General features: G+C 39.3%; 1 protein-coding gene across 23 annotated transcripts; it reads right to left on the reverse strand.

Moving 5' to 3' along the window:
* Positions 1 to 18: 18 nt before the first annotated feature.
* LOC6652098 (patronin) lies at positions 19 to 17,743 on the reverse strand. 23 transcript variants are annotated; one of them, XM_047009826.1, is made up of 24 exons: positions 17,639 to 17,743; positions 16,692 to 16,929; positions 13,563 to 13,874; positions 13,402 to 13,490; positions 13,193 to 13,328; positions 12,885 to 13,135; positions 12,707 to 12,807; positions 11,898 to 12,050; positions 10,664 to 10,774; positions 10,156 to 10,353; positions 9,627 to 9,689; positions 9,254 to 9,397; positions 8,682 to 9,196; positions 8,513 to 8,614; positions 8,113 to 8,259; positions 6,289 to 7,947; positions 5,797 to 6,033; positions 5,538 to 5,736; positions 5,145 to 5,219; positions 4,768 to 4,839; positions 3,950 to 4,060; positions 2,718 to 2,807; positions 1,278 to 1,560; positions 19 to 1,205 (listed from the first exon to the last, which is right to left on the reverse strand). In XM_047009826.1, exons 2-24 carry the CDS (start codon positions 16,719 to 16,721, stop codon positions 1,061 to 1,063), a joined length of 5,223 nt encoding a protein of 1,740 aa, XP_046865782.1. In that variant the 5' UTR covers positions 16,722 to 16,929; positions 17,639 to 17,743; the 3' UTR covers positions 19 to 1,060. The 23 variants fall into 23 exon arrangements, with proteins under 23 accessions (XP_046865782.1, XP_023036929.1, XP_023036928.1 ...); XM_023181161.2 differs by having other exon boundaries at positions 2,718 to 2,801; positions 17,624 to 17,743; XM_023181160.2 differs by having other exon boundaries at positions 17,624 to 17,743.
* Positions 17,744 to 18,046: the final 303 nt, after the last annotated feature.

Below are 18,046 nucleotides of genomic sequence, written 5' to 3' on the forward strand. Positions count from 1 at the left end.
AGAAATGCATTTTTAAAGTCGATTGAATGGAAAAGTTATAATTAATTTGAGATATATGTCTGTATATATCTGCTCATCGATAGAGTCCTACTGCACAACAAGGATCTGACTTGGTCGAGGAACACATGATGCATGTATGATATTCATATTTTGTATATATAAAACTGAACTTCCATTTTTGAGTCAAAAGTCTTTCATTTGTTGTTGCATATATTGATATATCTTTAGATATTAGTTGTATTATATATGTGGTAATCTTGATTTGCCTTTTTAAATATGCATAAAAAGTAATTATTAATAGGTGTTAAAATAAATAGCTAAGTGGCATTAAAATTAGTGTCGACTTGCGAAATTCAATTGATGGCCCGTCTCCCATTCTATCTCCATCTTCATTTCCATTTGCGAAACAAATTTCACTTGAATAACTTGATAACAATATAAAACAAATTAATAAAATTAAAGATATTTTCTACAAATCGTGTTGTTGCTGTTGTTCATCTTGATACTATTAAATTTGTGTAGAAGACAAAACTAAAAAAGAAATATTCAAACAATTCCATTACGTTCTGTTGCCTATGATCTTTCCATTTTTTTTTTTTACAAGGTTTTCTGCTTTTGTTTTATGATTTTGTTTTTTACATAATATTTGTCTCTGATGTTGTTTTCAGGGTGGTTTTCTTTTCATTTTTTGGAACAATAAATTATATTAGATTAAATTCAATCGCATTGTATGAATCACTACAATAGTTGCTTCAGTGTAAATTCCAAAACTGTTTGACCCTCGAACGAACACGTGCAATTTGTAATTAAGCCATAGACATTCTACATTTACAGATACCCTGTCCCAGACATAATTTTTCTAAGTTATAGAAAAATGTTTTGTATACATTTTTCGTTAGAGTTTGCTTTTCACTTTAAGATTTTCTCCATAACATCCATCCTCTTCATGGGGAAATTTGCGTAGAAAAGCTTAAGTTTCTGTCTGCTGGTGTTGCTGCGTTTTCGTTTTTATAATTTTGAATTCTGTGAAATTGCTGCGCCAAGCGCTTATTATGATTATTTAGATCACAAGCGCCATATCCTTTTTGCTCGGCAACTGGACTCGCTTGCCCTGCCACAGCGAGTTGTGTATTGTGAAGGCGTCAATGGTAACGGTCAGATGCTTTGTGTGCACTTGTGAGAAGCATTTGCCCCCTGAGTTATATCTGCAGAGTAAAAGTGAATAGAATGATTAAGTCAAAATGCTGCTATGGATTAAAGTTATGGAATACACTCACTTGAAGAACTTATCGAACATGACTTCATCAACCTGACTAGGCCCAGTGCCATACAATTTGGTCACCTGATCCGTTTCCGGCAGATAGCTGTAGAGGGCACGAAACTGGCAGCCGGCATCACGGAAAAGTACTAGGAAGTGCTTGGCCTCTGATCTTGCGATTTTTTCCAAAACCTTTTGTTTGGCGTCCCGATTAACGGCCCCGGGGAAAACGCAATATTCCACAGCATTCAATATAATGCCACGATTCGATTTGGCCGCTGGTTGTTTATACAGTTTCGGACCTGTATGGCAGTGAAGAGTGAATAAATTAGCGATTGCTGACTTTAGTTTGAGTCACTACATCTTTTCGATCGTTTTCGCAAGCTTCTACAACTTTCGAATCTTACTTAATAGACTCTTTACACGTGCAACAAATGGGAGAGTTTGAGGTACTCTAATTTAGAGCAAAATCTACAATATGCACTCCAAGGAGGTAAGGGAATAGCTTTAACAAGTTAAATATGTATATAATATTTATGTATAATGCAATTTAAAAAAAAACTAACATTTGCTGGAGTGCATTAGTTAGCCTAGTTGGATTCTCTAACTTTAAACATTCCATTATTTTGTGAAATAAAAAAACATTCCATAAATAAAACTCAAATTAAAGAAACAACAATAAAAAAAACAACATAAACTTAAGTAAAAAACATTGCTTGCAATTTTGCACATGAATTTTTTTTCTTTTTTTTTTTTTGTTAGTTAGTTTAAGTGATCAATTGGACCGATTCGGGGTTTAGTAGGTATGTATATATGTATATTGGGAAAGCTTTTGGGTTTTGTGGATAACTTTTATATTTTCTTTCTTTTGTTTGTTTTTTGTTTGTTTGACCATCGAAAGTCGTGGATTTGACGACGAAACGGAACGGAACAGGTGGAAGAACCAAGGAATACACATTTCTGTTTAGACGCGCACACAAATAATTGTCGCAGCCCTCTATACACATATAGTTATATAGATATATCGCTTGTGTCGAAAATCATATATGTAGGTATGTATGTATATAATATATGAATTATAAATTATATGATTTATAATGTCAATTTGTGATGAATGAAATCAAAATGGGGAAAATCATGAACAAAAAAAAAAAACACAAAATAATACGAGCATGGATAATGTTGTTTTCTGGATTATGAGAAATATTTCCAAAATGGGGCACAAAATGCAATACATGATGATAATATGACCAGAATATGGTGTATTTGATGGTGATTGATTACAAACTGAGGATGGTTTCAAGTTGTTTTCTGTAGTTGTTGTTGTACAAACCCGAATATTCCATGATTGAATTCGGAGTTAATGAGAAATCGCTGGATCCATCATCAAATCCGCGACGTTTCGATATCAAACCTGGGGGCAATGAGCCTGGTCCAGATGGAGATGGCATATGCCTACCTGATGCGCCCATTCCCATGCTGGCCATGCCCATTCCTGGCGATGGGGCACGCCGAGGCGGAGTGGCGCGTCCCAGTCCCGAATCTGTGTCTAACCGGTAAGCAAGAGGCGTCATCAGTCAACATGCATCATTATTATCATCATCATCATCATCAGAGATAGACACACACACACGCACACAGAGAGACAGAGAATGTTTGTTGTGACAAGAGTAGAGTAGGAGGATTAGGAGCACAATGCGGAGGCCATGCGTTTCGGGTTAATTGTCACAAAGTCACGTCGATGATAGGAGCGAGCGATGAGTTCATTTCAAATTTTGTTAATACATTTTGTTTCGGTTTAGATTATAGTTTTGGTTTGTTTGTTGTTTTTTTTGCGGTTAATTTCAAGAATTGATTTTTGTACATTTTTCAATTGAAAAAAGAAAGAGAAATAAAAGAAGAGAATGTGTGCACAAAATTTAGTTAAAGCAATTTTGTAGTAGAGATCGTTATGGTAGATATTACTTAAGTACTAAATTTGATCATGATCTGGGTTAAGAATCGAAAATGGTTAACATATATCTTATGCGTGTGTGTGTCTGTGAGAGAGTGTGTGAGCGGTGTATGTATGTATGTGTATTCTGCTTGACCTTTTTGTATTATGTGGGTGTGTGTATGTGTGTGCGTATTTGTGTGCATGTGCGTTTTTTGTTGTTTTGCTAGTTATTTCCCAAAAGCGGATCGAAGGCTAATTATTGTAAAGCCAGAACCAGTTGCGAATTTTTGAAGCAAGTTTTGCAGAAGAACATGAATCAGCTGACGGACCCAAAACAATCAGCTGACACAGGACAGATACAAAAAACAAATGTTGAAAAGACCACCACCATCAACCCGAATTTGGCATATTTTTGCATCAGAAAATTATAGAAAATATATTGATAGAGAGCAGGAGACAAGTTAAAGAAAACTCAAAATAATTGAAATATAATGAATAAGACAAATGTACAAAAAGAGAAAAACAAGAGAACTAACACCATATGAAATTAAGAATGGGGAATCATAAACAATAAGCTCTATTTTCAAGAAAAAGATATTCCAAAAACCAAATTTCAAACATTAAGATAGAATAGAATAATACATAGAGATTAAGGAGAAGAGGTTACAGTAAAGAGATAGATAAGGGAAAAGCAAGCAGCTGTGTTTTCAGATTTTATTTTATTTTATTTTTTGGTAGCTGTAAACGCTTCTTACCGCACAAATTCATTAGAGAATTGGACTTTCGGCCACGGAAATTAAGTGTGCTCCCCTTAGCGACCGATATACGCGACAGAGTGCGGCCCCGTTCTGGGAGTGCGGCTGGCTCTGTAAGGAAGGCGGCACCGGAGGCAACGGAGCAAACGGAGCCGAGTGCATAATAAAGTATGTTGAGTTGTTGATTTTTAAAATGATTTGGTATTTGGTCACAAATGATGAATTAACGTAAACACAAAATATATGAAATAAAATCTAACTTATACGTTTAACCCCAACAATGCCCGTCCCCACTCCCCCCACACACACCACTGAACCCACCATCATGTTACTGAACAAACCGAAAAACTTAAATGGTTAAAGAGACAAACTTTCAGTTTAACCCATCCGCAACCTGATCAAAACCCACACAAAAGTCCAAAACAATTAGTTGTAGCTCCCTCCCTTGGTGCATACTTATTTTTTTTGGCTTACATGTGGGTGCACTGGCAAAATAGTTAATAGTTTAGTTGCATTTGAATTAGTTGAGAGAATGTAGGCGGCTTAGAAATTAGCTTATGTGAGTTTTAGCATTTTGCAGTGTTAAAGCACGCCTCAGCGGATTTATATGTATAATACTAACTTAAATCAAAAAAAATAATTGTATATCTATTTGTGTTAATCACAAGTCCAGACCAGAACAAACAAAAATCGTAATAATAAACTTAAATTGTATTCTTTCTAGCAATTCTTAGACCAGAACTCAAAAGAGAACGGAAAATAGAAAAAGTAAAAAGAATGAGTAGAAACAATTAGTAGGCGTGTTACCCAGCACCAACCTCTGGAAGTTTTATACGATCCCCTTCGTCCAATCGGAGTTGAACTTGTACTGGGGTAATCATCGGGAGATTCTGTTTAAACGAGATTAGTAATAGTAAAGAATATATACGCCACATAGGACACTTACAACTATATTAACAAAGTAGGGAATTTCAGATTTACAACTAGGTTAAACAAAAAGATAATATAAAGAGAGACTAACGAATAAACGGAGTCAAAAGAAAAGGTTTGTTATTCTAATAGAGAAACCAAAAAAACAACGCCAAATAGGTAAAATCAAAAAATGCATGCTTAACATAACTTAATTGATAAAAAGAATAACAAAAATGATATAAACAATGAATGAACTTGTAGACAAAAAACAATAAAAAATTACCTTTGACTGTAAGGGAATCTTGCGAGCCCCTATAATAATCTCTTTTCATTGAATTTGAACTTAGCTGACCGTAGCCTGTTTGCCAAATTATAAAACATAACAGAATAAATAAAGAAATTGATGTTAAAAACCAATTAGGAATAGGACAAAACTCAAAAAAAAACAGAGCATTAAAGCGAAAATCGGTTAACCGAAATTGTCAAACAAAATAAGAATAATTGAGAAACCTTACACTTGACCGCCGAGATGGAAAATACAGATTAAACACAAGTTAGATGCTGAGAAACTAAACGAAACATTATTTATAGCATTTGCATATAGGGGGACATATATTTCCATCATCTGGGTCAAGTGTTTAGGCTTTGGAAGAGATGGTGCGCTGGCCACGCTTACCGGTTAAATTTGATCCAGATCCCTTCTTGCTTCGACTAGAGATGCTTGAAGCTTCACTAATATCCACACTGGCATCATCGACATGTATAGTCTTGGGCCTGGGCCGTGTGTTCCGCTGTTGCCTTAAACGTGGCGTCGACGAGGACGCCGTTTGTGGCTGCAGTTTCACGTGCATGTCCGGCCGATCCAAGGTTTTGCCCTATAAGGAATAGAGTTATTTAATATTTAATGTGGTTATAAAGGGCTCCTGATAAACAACCTCTCTTTCGGCTTCTTCAATGGCTTTTTTGAGTCTATGCTGCTCTAATATGGCCGCTCGGCGCGCCATTTGTTCTTCCTTTTTACGGGCGCGTTCCTCCTCTTTTTCTCGTTCCTTTTCCCTTTTCTGCGATGCCTCGATTTCTTTGCGAGCCTTAGCCTCCTCTTGCTGTTGTCGGCGTTGCAAAGAGAGCAGCATTATCTTCTCTTTGCGGCGTTCCATTTCGTCCACCGAGTCCTAAAACGATAACAACCCAAAATGAAACAAAATCAATAAAAATTCCAAAATATAATTGCACTATACATTTGCAATAGATTTGCGGCAATCGGGTAGTTTAAAATCAAAAACCAAAAAATCCGGGGTCATCGCGTTAAAGACTTTAAAATTTCAACTTAAATATGTGAGCTTAATCTCATCTGATCGAATGTACAACATCAATTTGATTGAATTTGACAGGAAACGAAAATGTATGGGAGAGACGAATTTCCTTACCGGATCCAAACTCGTTGCATCTGCTCCTATGACCAGGGCCTTGTTCTTGGCCGCCTCGGCAGTATTGCTGCTGTGCTGGAGGCGTGTGGGTGACATTGGCTGCTGTTGTTGCAGTTGCGGCGGCTGGTTGGTCAGATCCTCTAAATGGCGACGTTCCAGGCTGCTTCCCGGCTCTGAGGTGTTAACGGCCAGTTGACGCAATTGAATTGGCGGCTCATCAGTGTATTTGTTGTAGGTTGCATTACCAGAATTGGTATTTTGAGTAGATTTGACACTGTTGGAGTTGTTGTTGTTCGGGCGATTGTGCCTGGCATTATTGACTGGTTGTTTGCTGGCCTCCTCGCTGCTCATGCTGATGTTGTGCAGTTGACTAAGCGATTCACGTTTAAAGACAACTTGGTTGTCCACATTATCCCTGCCACCGCCTGGCGTCTCCTTTTTTGGCGAGCGCTTGGCCCTGAGTGGCGGCTTAGGCCGCTTCGGCTGATCATCATCGAACGATATATAGAAACCCTTTTCAGCGGTCGAATCCTCCTGCTCGGCACCGCCTCGAGGATCCTGAAAACTATTGGCTTGTATGGAAGGACGCGAAGGCGAGGGTATCCGATAGGTGAGATTGCCGCTGGTTATGTTCAGCTTATTGGAAATTAATTCGCCGCTGTCGTAATCCTCTGAGCTGCTACCACGTCCACTCTGGCCCTGATGGCCTCGGTGTTGTTGCTGCTGCTGCTGCTGCTGCTGAACCACAAAATCGGAGATACGGGTTGAATGCATTGACTCTATAATATTGCGCTCCAATTCGTCCACGTCCTCCTCGTCGCCGATAAAACAAATGCTTTGCGGAGCCATTAGGTCTTCATGCTGCATCTGCATGGGCATAGCCATCGGCTGAGGATTGGTTTTCGGCGAGCGATTGTCGCGCAAATTGGTCAAGGACTGCTGGCGTTGGACACCATTGGCTCCGCTCATTGGCCGCTGGCTATGCTGTGGCGATGCCTGCTGTTGGAAAAGATGCTGCAGATCTCCGCCGCCTCCACCACTGCCATTCTGATGGAGCACGAAACTTCCTTGTGGCGCCCCGCCCGCACTGGATAGCGGTCGATTGTGCCAGCCCTGTTTCTTCTGCTGTGTCTGCCAGGCGTTCACATCGACCAATGGCTGTTGGACCTGGTGCTGTTGCTGCTCATAGGCGGCAGCTGCTGCCGAATGAGCCCAGGTGCGACGCTGTGGCGGTGGCTGAGGCGATGTCTCGTGCAAATAGAAGTGATTCGTCGGCTGGCCATACTCATCATAGACCACACTATTCCTGTACTGTGGCGGCGGCGCACCATAGGGTGAATGATTGTGATTGTGATTGTAGGGGCCGCCGCCATTGTCGCTGTAGAGGCTTTGCGGCTGCATGTATGCATGGGCGGGCTGCGGCGGCGACATATACTGCCCATGCTCGTTCACGTACTGCATCGGCTGGGGCATGGCCATGGGCGGCGGAGCTTGCTGCTGCTGGTAGGGATCGCGACTGGGCGGACGGGAGCTGTATGTACTGACTGGGGCATTGTAGGCCTGTGGAAGATGCGGTGATGAGCCAAAATTCTGTTGCATAGCTCGCGGCTGCTGATAATGATGATCAGCGAGATGCTGTTGGGAGCCATATGTTTGTTGCTGGATGATGGATGGGTTAGCCAGAGTGCAAGCCAAAAAAATTGGAACAAAAACAATCATTCAGTTAGTAGGCGAACATAACTCAAAACATTTATCAATAGTCAATAATAAATAAACATAAAGCGGAGTGATGCAGGTGGCGGGGTTGGTTCGGGGTGATTTTACCTGATTCAGCATGTTGGCTATCTGTTGGGCCTGCATCAGCTGCTGGGCCTGAAGATGTTGGGCCTGCATTTGACTTTGCTGAGTTGCTAGCCTATGGATATCCTGCTGGATATCTTGCAGATTCATGTTCATGATGGCGATGCTTTGCTGTTTACGATCCACATCCAAGATTGGCGAATGTTAGAGTGGGAGTCAGTGTGTGTGTGTGTGTGTTATGGTGTGTATGTGAGTATTTGTTGTAATGTTTATGTTCAAGCAAACCACAGACACAGAATAGGAATAGGACAGGGGAAAAAAGAGACACAACAAATGCGTAAATTATTGATTAATTCTTGCTTAGGGTTAACTCGGGTTAGAATCATGTGAGAAATGCCGTACAAAAGACAACGGAAAGACCCACCTGATATTTATCTAAATCAACGGGATCCATATCTGGTGTTCGCTTTGACTCATTGCTCATGGTCTCCCACTTCATGACATCAGGACACGATTCCAGGTCCTCCTGGGTCAAAGAGTTAGAGACACAATTGATATCGGTAAAGGAATGAAAACATCTCGTGCATCTATACCTTCTCTTGATGCCTCATCAGGGCCATTTCAATTTTACGTTTATCCTGCTCTATGCGACGCCGTTTCTCCTCTAATTTCATTCGAATATTGGACAGCTTGGTAGCATTCTCCAATGAACGCATATCCTCATCGCCTACTTCCATTTGCCAAGCAGCCGGACTGGCTGGCATGCTACTGGTAGAGGATTTGCGTACGGGTGTACTTTCCGGATCTCCGTAAGTAGATCTAGCATCGTTGTAGAGTTGGTCAGCAATTCCGGCGCTGCTGTTGTTGCTGTAGTCTTTCTCGCTGGAATGTTGCTTGTTCCGTGCCTGCGGCAATGGACTGCCCGCATTCGATAGATTGTGGTGGGCTGTCGATACCGTAGGCACATTGTCGACACTGGCTTGTCGACGCATTGAATACTTCTCAGTCTCCCGATCCTGTTTCTCCGAGCCCGAATCCGTATCGTACCCCAACTGTAGCGTTCCCCGGGCATCGGCAATCGAAGAGCGTATTGCCACGGCAGGTTCCACTGAAATAAAATTAATTAAAGAACACCATAGATAACACAACAAAACACTACACTCACCCACACTTGTGTTGGATAACTTTCTTTCCCTGTCCCGTTCGCGCTCGTAACGCCCCAACGTATTAATTTGATCCTGTGAACCACCAAAGTTCTCAATGGTCAACTGTGAATCTTCGCTCGAGGAATTTCTACGCGAACGACGCCCTGAAAATGTTTGCAGAATATGACATTATTAAAAACCCAATTACTTCCGACCAACAGGAACCGAAACAAATTATAAAAAATCAAGTAACATTCAACTGAACTCTGGTTAATGGAGGGCATGTGGATGGATACCAAATGGAAACTATGTATGATTATGCATGGAACATTAGTATGTATGTATGTACATATGGCCGGTTATATTTTGGCTGATTTTAGCTGATTCTCATACCTGCAAAACTCGGGCGTCGGCTTTGTTCCCAGTTACTTGGTCGGCCCGCCGCGACAAAATCGCCTAATTTTATTTGAGATTAAAAATCATAATAAATGTGTTAACAAAACATTTTCAAATTTCATAAACAAATAATACAATTAAAATATTAAAAACAATTTTAGTTATCTGTGTGGTGCAATACAGATTCGTTTTGAAAAGATATAACAATTATGTTACAAAATTAAACTGAAATCATTGGATATTTGGATTTAGACATCTAATTTAGAGTCTGAAATCCGAAACTCATTTTATAAAAAGTTATCTTTTGAAAACCTCTGGCAATTTTTTTGTTTTCATTGTTTTTATGAAGTGAAGTCGTCACGAATCTTTTATGCTCCACATACAAGTCAAGTCTTATATAAATATTGAAAGTCCATTTACGATTCGAAGAGGTAATTAATAAAAAAATTGAAGTCAAAAGAAGTAGGAAACAAATAAATAATAATAGTAATAGTAATTAAAACAAAATACTAGACTAAAAGCAAACCTCTCTCATCCGCTTTCGACTCGACATTGGATTTTTCTTTAGCTTGCCGCAAGCGAGCTGGAACCAAGGGCTCCTGCTGCTGCTGCTGCTGTGTCTGCTGCTGCGGTTGCTGGTGATATTGTTGCTGCTGCTGCTGCTGATGTTGCGAGTGCATTGATGAGAGTGTGGTAATGCCACGCGACTTGTGCACGACGAATGCTACGAAGGCGAAGGCGGAGGCAGAGGCAGTGGCGAAGGCGTTGCAATGAGCAGGACAGGCACAGTTGCATTTGTTGTTGTTGTTGTTGGTGGTGGTGGTTGTGGTAATTGAGGTAAATTGTTTTTGGCAAGCGTGTGTGGATTTTGGGTGGAAAAAAGATAAAGAAAATAAATGAAACATATAATTAAAATCAAATAAATGACAGAATGTTTGTTTATATGTCGTTTCTCCTTGTTTTATTTAATATTAAATAAAACAACTAAAAGAATAAAAATAGCGAATAATAAGAAAAGTAAATACAAATTTTACCTTCTGCATGATTACCATCATAATTATTTGACTGAATCGCCGACGCCTGATATTCAGTGGGCGGAGTTGATCTACGGTTTAGGCCGCCGCCAAATGAATTCGTGTGCGGAACTAAAAAAACACAACAAGCAAAATGAAAATTCCAAATAAATATGTAAAATAAAACAACAATTGGTTGCAAGCGGTGCCAAAGAGACAAAATAAAAAACAAAATGCACATTAAGCAACAGAAAAATCAGGTAAATGAACTTTATATAATGTTATAGTATTCAATCAAAAAATGCAATCATAAATCATCATAAAGCTGGGACAGGTCGGTGCCGCGATTCTTAAATTATTCAAAGCGAAGAGTTCGATATTAGAAGTAATCAAAGAACACAGGAATCTGTAGAAATATAACCAATGTTTCCGTCTATCAAGATCTTCTTCGATCATCTCATTCAAAGGCGCAATTTTGTAATTTCAAAAGTTGAAGTTGAGATATTGTTGAAATGTGTCAATGTTATGCACAAATTATCGTTGTAATATACATGTTTTCGATCGCTTTGTAGGTACAATGTCTTCATTTTAAAATTATTTTATATTTTTGTTTTTGATTTCGAATCACTTAATACTGCATCAGTTAATAAGCGTGTTGATATTAATAATTAAAAAAAAATATCGTTGTTTCTTAATTCGATTGGTAACTTATTTTAACAATCATATTTTGATGTAAATTAAAGGATCGATCGTTGGCTGTTTATGTTTATAGATCCTGTGCAGGTGCATAAGTGAGCTGAGATGTTTTCAAATATGGTCATGTGCTTAGTTAACAATTCTGATTGAATTCATACGCTTTACAATGGATTCTTATTTTATATAATGCAAGTACAGTGACTAATATATATAGGATTAACTACAAGACCGAACATAGGTAAGTCAATCAACAATTAAAGAGATGAATAATATTTTGGCAGCCGATCAAGCAAAGTCAATGGTAACAGACACACATTCATGAGACGAAGGCAAATGCAGCAAATGGTATTTTGAATTCACCTTTCTTTGTTTTTTCTTTTTTTTTTTGTGGGGAGAAGGAGGGTTACAGGGAGGGGGTGAATTCGAATTCATACACAAATAACAACAAACAGTAACAAAACACAGGAAAAATGAATTTAAGAAAAAAACACAGAGTTCTGAAGAATGCTCAAAATATAGAGAAATAGTAAATTGTGTTTTTTTTTTTTAGATCAAAAACCTTGAAACGGTGGCCGATTCGAGGGTGAGCCTACGGGCGGCTGGTCAAGATCGCTCCGCAAATCGGGAATGGGCATAACAGGCTGCATTGTGAGGCCTCGTCGATGGCAGATTCCGTGCTCATTGGCGCCCAGAGTGCGCCTGGCGATGACATCTAAGTGAGATACACAGAATTTTGCATATGTGTGTTGCGTTGAGGGGTGCGGATAATTTTTTATTTTTTTATTGTGAAGAGAGCAAGCGGTTTGGTTTGTAATTCGTTAAACAAAAAAAAAAAAAAGAGAGAATCAAGTACAGAGAATTGATTTGTCATTAATAATTGAATTGGTACACTACTTTTTGTGAATATATACTATATAAATGGATGAGATAATGCCAAGATTGTGGTCACTTGTGGATTTATCAAATGGTTCTTAAATGAAGGGAAAGAACGAACGAAAAACCGCAGAAAAGTTAAGTAGAATTGGATCTAAATTTGCTTCTTTTGATTAATTTATCCTGCGACTAGGCAAAGGGTGTGTTTTGTCTGATTCGGGGAATCACCTAAGCTTAAATATAATCAAAACAAGACTAAAGAACTTAGGAATGGGATAACGAAAAGTAAAAAAATTAATACAAAAACATACAGCGCAAATTAAACATAAAACTAATACTTGAAAAGGAATAAAACTTCACTTTTGGGACAACACTTTTTGCATGCGTCACTGTGAAATAATACATAGGCCAATCTTTAATTTGAGCTTGAGATGAAAAGGAAAGCAGGAGATGCGATGCAATGATTTGAGACTTTCAGAATTGACCCACACTTACCTTGACCATCCATTCCTGGATAACAAACACACTTCGCTGGATGTATTTCGAACAGATTGAACAAGTCCGTTAAGAGCAAAACAAGATTCAGTTTCATCGAGCTGGATATCAGAAGGAAACAAAAAAACACACGTCAGAGAGCAAGTAGGAGGAGATAAGGGCATTTTTGTAATCTAACCCGCGCATAAAGGTCACATCCTCGGGCGTCATGTGGAATACGCCATATGGCAAATGCTTTTGGGAGAAATTGGCCACCAATAGGATATTGTGAATGGAGTCCTCGACCGCGGGCAAATAGTTAATTCTCACACATGTCCAGGGTACCACTTTGGGGCAATAGTACGAGATAAGCAGTGCTAGACAAATGCCGTCGCACAGATCTTGAAAATCTCTCACTGGTGGTATGTCTGGCGTCTGTAGCCGCGATCCCTGCAATAAATGGATTCACCGATTAGTTTCCGATAAAGTGTGACGGCAAAGACTTACATTCTCATCGGGTAGTCCAGTTTCTACCTCTTTTACAATACGCTTCTTGAGGGCTGCGCATGCATGGGATATCCAGGCCAGTAGACCTTGCTCATAGTTTTGTCCAGGTGGCGCCTGATAATTGCTGCCAGATATTCTGTAAACATAAGTTACAAATTTTAATATGAATGACCAAAGTTTTGATTATTTGTTAGGAAACTGCACCCTACCTTCGTATGGCCGCCGTAACACGATCACCCGATGATATTTCCCTTGCATATAAGACCATCAGCGATTCTATCACAGACATATGGGCATTCTGTATAAAATAAATAAAGTAAACAATTAGATACCCGACTGTCTGCAGATGGATCCAATTCGAATTACTTACAAGTCTTAACGGATTCGTTTGAATTAATACCGTCTCGGTAATGGGCATGTCCGACGATTCGGCCACTGCCACACCCTTGCGCGCTAGCGTCTGTAATATTGACCAGTGATTTAAGCTTTGGTAATTGGGATCTGAATACAGATTGGACAATGTTTGGCAATACAGAGTGGCATTGCCAAGTTCCACAATAATTTGTGGCTTTAGGCGTTCCTGATTCTCGTGATCGCGATAGAACGGCTCCTTTAAATTGTCCGGCACGCGATTGTTAAAGGCCTTTGAGAGCAGCCATTTGACGGAAGCACGTTGACGAGCCTGTAAATCAATTAGATATTAGCAATAAATAGTATTAACTTGAATGGGTACAAAAGTGTTAATCGAACAAAATCTGGAGATGGATTCAAAATATATCTATCTCTAAAACTGATCTTGGAGGTCTTCCCAGTTTTCCCAAGGTCTTAAAGAAAGTTTAAAAATGTTATCCAAAGGAATGAGATAATACCAAAATGTTTCCGACATAAAATTTAGTGCCATTAATTATTATTAATTTTCGTTTCTATCGGTTCTCATGATTTAGCTTTTCTTCACAATAATCTTGGCTCGTACGTGAATGAATAGTCATTCCCTTTTCTCTTGAATGAAAATTTTTGATTGGTAACGCTTTGAAATTGGTTCAAGCCAAGGCCAAAATCAGAAAATCAACTCCAGCTGGGTCGGGCTGACTAACTGGAGGGTGTGCGGGGGGTGTGGGGAAGCGGGCAGCTTTGCTTTGCAATTAAGTAGCGCAACTGTTAAGTGCACTTCTCCTCCTCTCTCTTTCTCTCACTCAGTCACTCTTTCCCTGTTGCTCTTTCTGTGTGTGTGAAGCCATGCGTAGAATCTTTCAATATGAGTTCGATAAACTCACTCGTGGGTTTTAGCTTGGCGTGCGCCGCCGTCCGACTCTCTCTCTCTATCTTTATCTGTTCCTCCTTAGCCTTGTATTGTGTTCTAGTGTGTGTGTGTGTATATGTTTAAAGGGGGAAGGAGCTGGGGGATGATGGTCACTCAGCATGAAAGGCAGCAACAGCCAACAGTCGCGACGACGACGCCTTTCTGCTCTGTTTTTAGATTCTCAAGTGCGAGCGAGCCGCCGGCTGCAATTTGCCCAGTTGCATTTTATAAACCATAATTTGATTTTTTTTTCAGCAATCTCAGATGAATAAGTTCTTCTTTGCCTAATTGAAAAATGTAGCAACTCTTAAAAGCCCAGCGGCAGGGAGCCAATGGAAAGAAACAAATATTTTGGTTGCTCTTATCACTTGGTAAATACTTTGCTTGATAACGAAAATGTGTAACTATGATTCTTGGGGATCTATTTTAAACAAGAGATTATTTAATTTTATACCCAAAGTAAATATTTAACATAGATAGAGAGGGAAGGAGAGAGAAAGAACGAAAAATTTTTACTAAATCAATATGAAATCATCAGAAACTGTTAGATTCATCAAGAATCAATTTTGGTCTCGAACCAAATTTGTAAATTTTTCTTTTCTAATTTTTGGTCATTAGATTTGACTCTACACGAAAATTGACGTAGGTCGAATTCAAACTATGCGAACTATTGACCAATACAACAACAGGTGCTATTGCTTCCTGTCGGCAGTGAGGGAAACCGGAAAAACTTGTATGCATTTTTCAAACGAGCTTTTTCTCATTTTTTTAGGTTTTGTTTTGTTTTAAATGCTTAATTTTACTTTTGCTTTTTTGTCGAAGTCGACAAAGTAACTCAAATTTCATTCAGTATTTAGACAAATTTATCATCTAAAAACGCCCGCCCACATGTTATTTGGAATGTGGTGAGTGTGTGTGTGTGTGTGTCTCTGTGTTAGATACGAGCAGAACTCAAATTGCAAAGTTTTATGATTTCATTATTATCGTTGGCATTTGGGCAAACCATGATAAAGTCAAGTGAACAAATCGCGAGAGCTAACACTATGCAACAGATTTTGGGTCTTGAAATTATTAAAATGACAGTAAGCATACACGGTTCGTATGACAAAAAAATCTAAAATTATTATATTCAATTGAGTGACTTTTTTAGCAATATACGACACTTCCTTCGCTGTGAACTTCAATTGAATTGAATTGTTGAAAGTCAGTCAGTTAAGTCAAAATTTTCCCCAGACTAAGTAAATGATACATCTTAAATGTGTTATCTAGTGTAATTTCGAGTTAAAAGTTTATTTTTGAATGGTTTTCGGTTTTTGTTTTTTCATATGATCCATAATCCGCTGCTAATTGCTTAAGCAAGAATCACACACACACACAGACATACAGGCACACATTTGGGAGGCCTTAAACTTTCTAGGGAGTTGTCCAGAATGATGAGAGGTTGGCGGCGGGGGGTGGCAGCCCCTTCTCTACTCTTTCCACCTTTTGATGGCGGTTTCTCTCTTTCGCATGCGTGTGTGCTGCTGTTTATAGCGATTAGGTCATGCAACAGCAGCTACAAAAAAAAGCAAAAATAATCGAACAAAATTAAACTTTAAGAGTCGAGGGTGCCCCCTCATCATTTTCCGGCTGTTGTGGGCGAGGGGGAAGCTTACGCTTAGCCCTTTTTATGAATGGAAGTTTTGTTATTGTTGCAGTTTTTTTTTCTTTTAGAGTTGACTGAACAGTTCAGTTAACCACTCTCCCGGCGCCGCCTTCTCTCCTCTGTCGGTTGAGACAAGCTCATGGCTAGAAATGTTAAAAACAACAAAAACAAAACGAAAAAAAAAAACCAGTCAAATGTTAAGTAGGTGTCGGTCGCATATTAAAACCTAAGCGGACACAAGTGGGAGCGGCATGGCAAAGTAAGCAGCGCAACCATTTTGGCAAAGAGAGTAGGTGGCTTGGCCAACGTCAACTGAGGCAGTGGCAGTAGCAGAGGCAGCGACTGAGACTGAAACAGCGTTTGATGAGCGCATTGGGGAGTTAGTTAGTTTGAGGCTGCTGCCGCTGCCGATGCGCTGCTTACGCTGGAATGTTAATGAGTGCGCTCTATTTGTGCCTGCCAAATAACAGAGCAAAGATTGATGAGGGAGAAACAGGCAGAGAGAAGGGGGTGACAAAAAGACTTCAACTAAAAATATTTATTTATTTCTTAACCTGTCGTATTTCCTGTGTTTCGGCATCCATGCTGAAAATATGGGAAGCGGGGGAGCTGAAGCGGGAGAAAACTCTGTGGTGACAGCCTGGCTATCCGACGCCCAGTCTTTCCCAGTCTCCGCTGCGGCTGCTGTTGCACTTGGCACTTCACTTCACTTTCTATCTTCTTCTTCACACACTTTCCTTTTAGCTTCTGGTTTTTCCTTATTGGAATTTTCACTTCAGGCCAAATACAAGCCTAAATGGCAGAAGAAAAACATTTCTTTTTTGGTTTTTATTTTTATTTTCTTTTGTTGAAATTTTCTTGTGCAAAAATTAATTGCGCACACGCACAATAACAACAAAAATAACAACAACGATTCAACACATCACAACAACAAAATGAGCAGTCGAAGGGAAGGGGAGTTAAGTAAAAACTAGCAAAAGAAAAATGTGAATCATTCAAGGGGGGGCCAAAGCGGGCCAACTTTGCAGTGGGCGAGCAGAGCGCGGGGTGTTGCAGCCACAACGACAGAGTGTTTACAGTTTACTGTTAATAATAGTGAATATTTCTTTTAGCTGCTGTTGCCATCAGCTGTTGCGAATTACTGCTCTAAACGACATACAAACGCATATTTCTTTTGACCGTGAACACTTTTCATATATTTGATGTACAATTAACACAACCGTTGCCAATTTTCCCTACTTAACACATCTAAATGAAAACATTTTTCTTTTGCTCTTTCGTTGTGGAGACAACATTACAGCTCACTGTGAGACAGCAGCGCTGCTCTCATTGGAGGGCTGTCGCAGAGGAGTCGACTGCGACGCCAGCGTTGACGTCAGGTTGTGATGACCGAAAAAAAAAAAACGGATTTTGCTGTTGTGTATGTGTGTGAAACAGGCACGATTGCATTTATTTTTGCACTTATTTTGATGTTAATTTATCATACAAAGGCATTTCTCACGCTTTGCGCTCTTTTTCACAGCATTATTCACTTAATTTTACACTTTAATCTCAATTTCTTGTCAACGAAAAAACAGCAATTTCTACCACCAGTGTGCCCAAACTATCTGTTTGGTAAATTGATAGAGATGAGATTTGCAAATCGATAACAAAGACACTGTTAAGTCTGTGTGCAGTTATGGTAACGTCATTTCGGACAGAAGCATTTGAGTCGTACGTTACACGCAAAAGGTAGTTTATTTTAATAAACATTACACAGCTTAAAATATTTTTAAATTTATTGTATTATTATTAGAAACCACAACTTTTTCTGATTAAAAGAAATCCTTTGTTTACTTTTACCAAGAACTCATACAGAGTCATTTATTTCAACCTTGTTGTTATGATTTTGTGAGTAGCACTTTACTTT

The sequence above is a fragment of the Drosophila willistoni genome (genome assembly GCF_018902025.1).
Source record: "Drosophila willistoni isolate 14030-0811.24 chromosome 2L unlocalized genomic scaffold, UCI_dwil_1.1 Seg168, whole genome shotgun sequence".
NCBI classification, from domain to species: domain Eukaryota; kingdom Metazoa; phylum Arthropoda; class Insecta; order Diptera; family Drosophilidae; genus Drosophila; species Drosophila willistoni.

Excerpts from the sequence above, each read along its gene's own strand:
- LOC6652098 (XM_047009826.1), bottom strand. The coding sequence starts at position 16,721 with ATGGATGCCGAAACACAGGAAATACGACAG. Across the intron at positions 10,775-11,897 it reads GAATCGGCCACCGTTTCAAG|TTCCGCACACGAATTCATTT; the intron begins GTTTTTGATCTA and ends GTGTTTTTTTAG. Across the intron at positions 6,034-6,288 it reads ATGCAACGAGTTTGGATCCG|GACTCGGTGGACGAAATGGA; the intron begins GTAAGGAAATTC and ends TTATCGTTTTAG.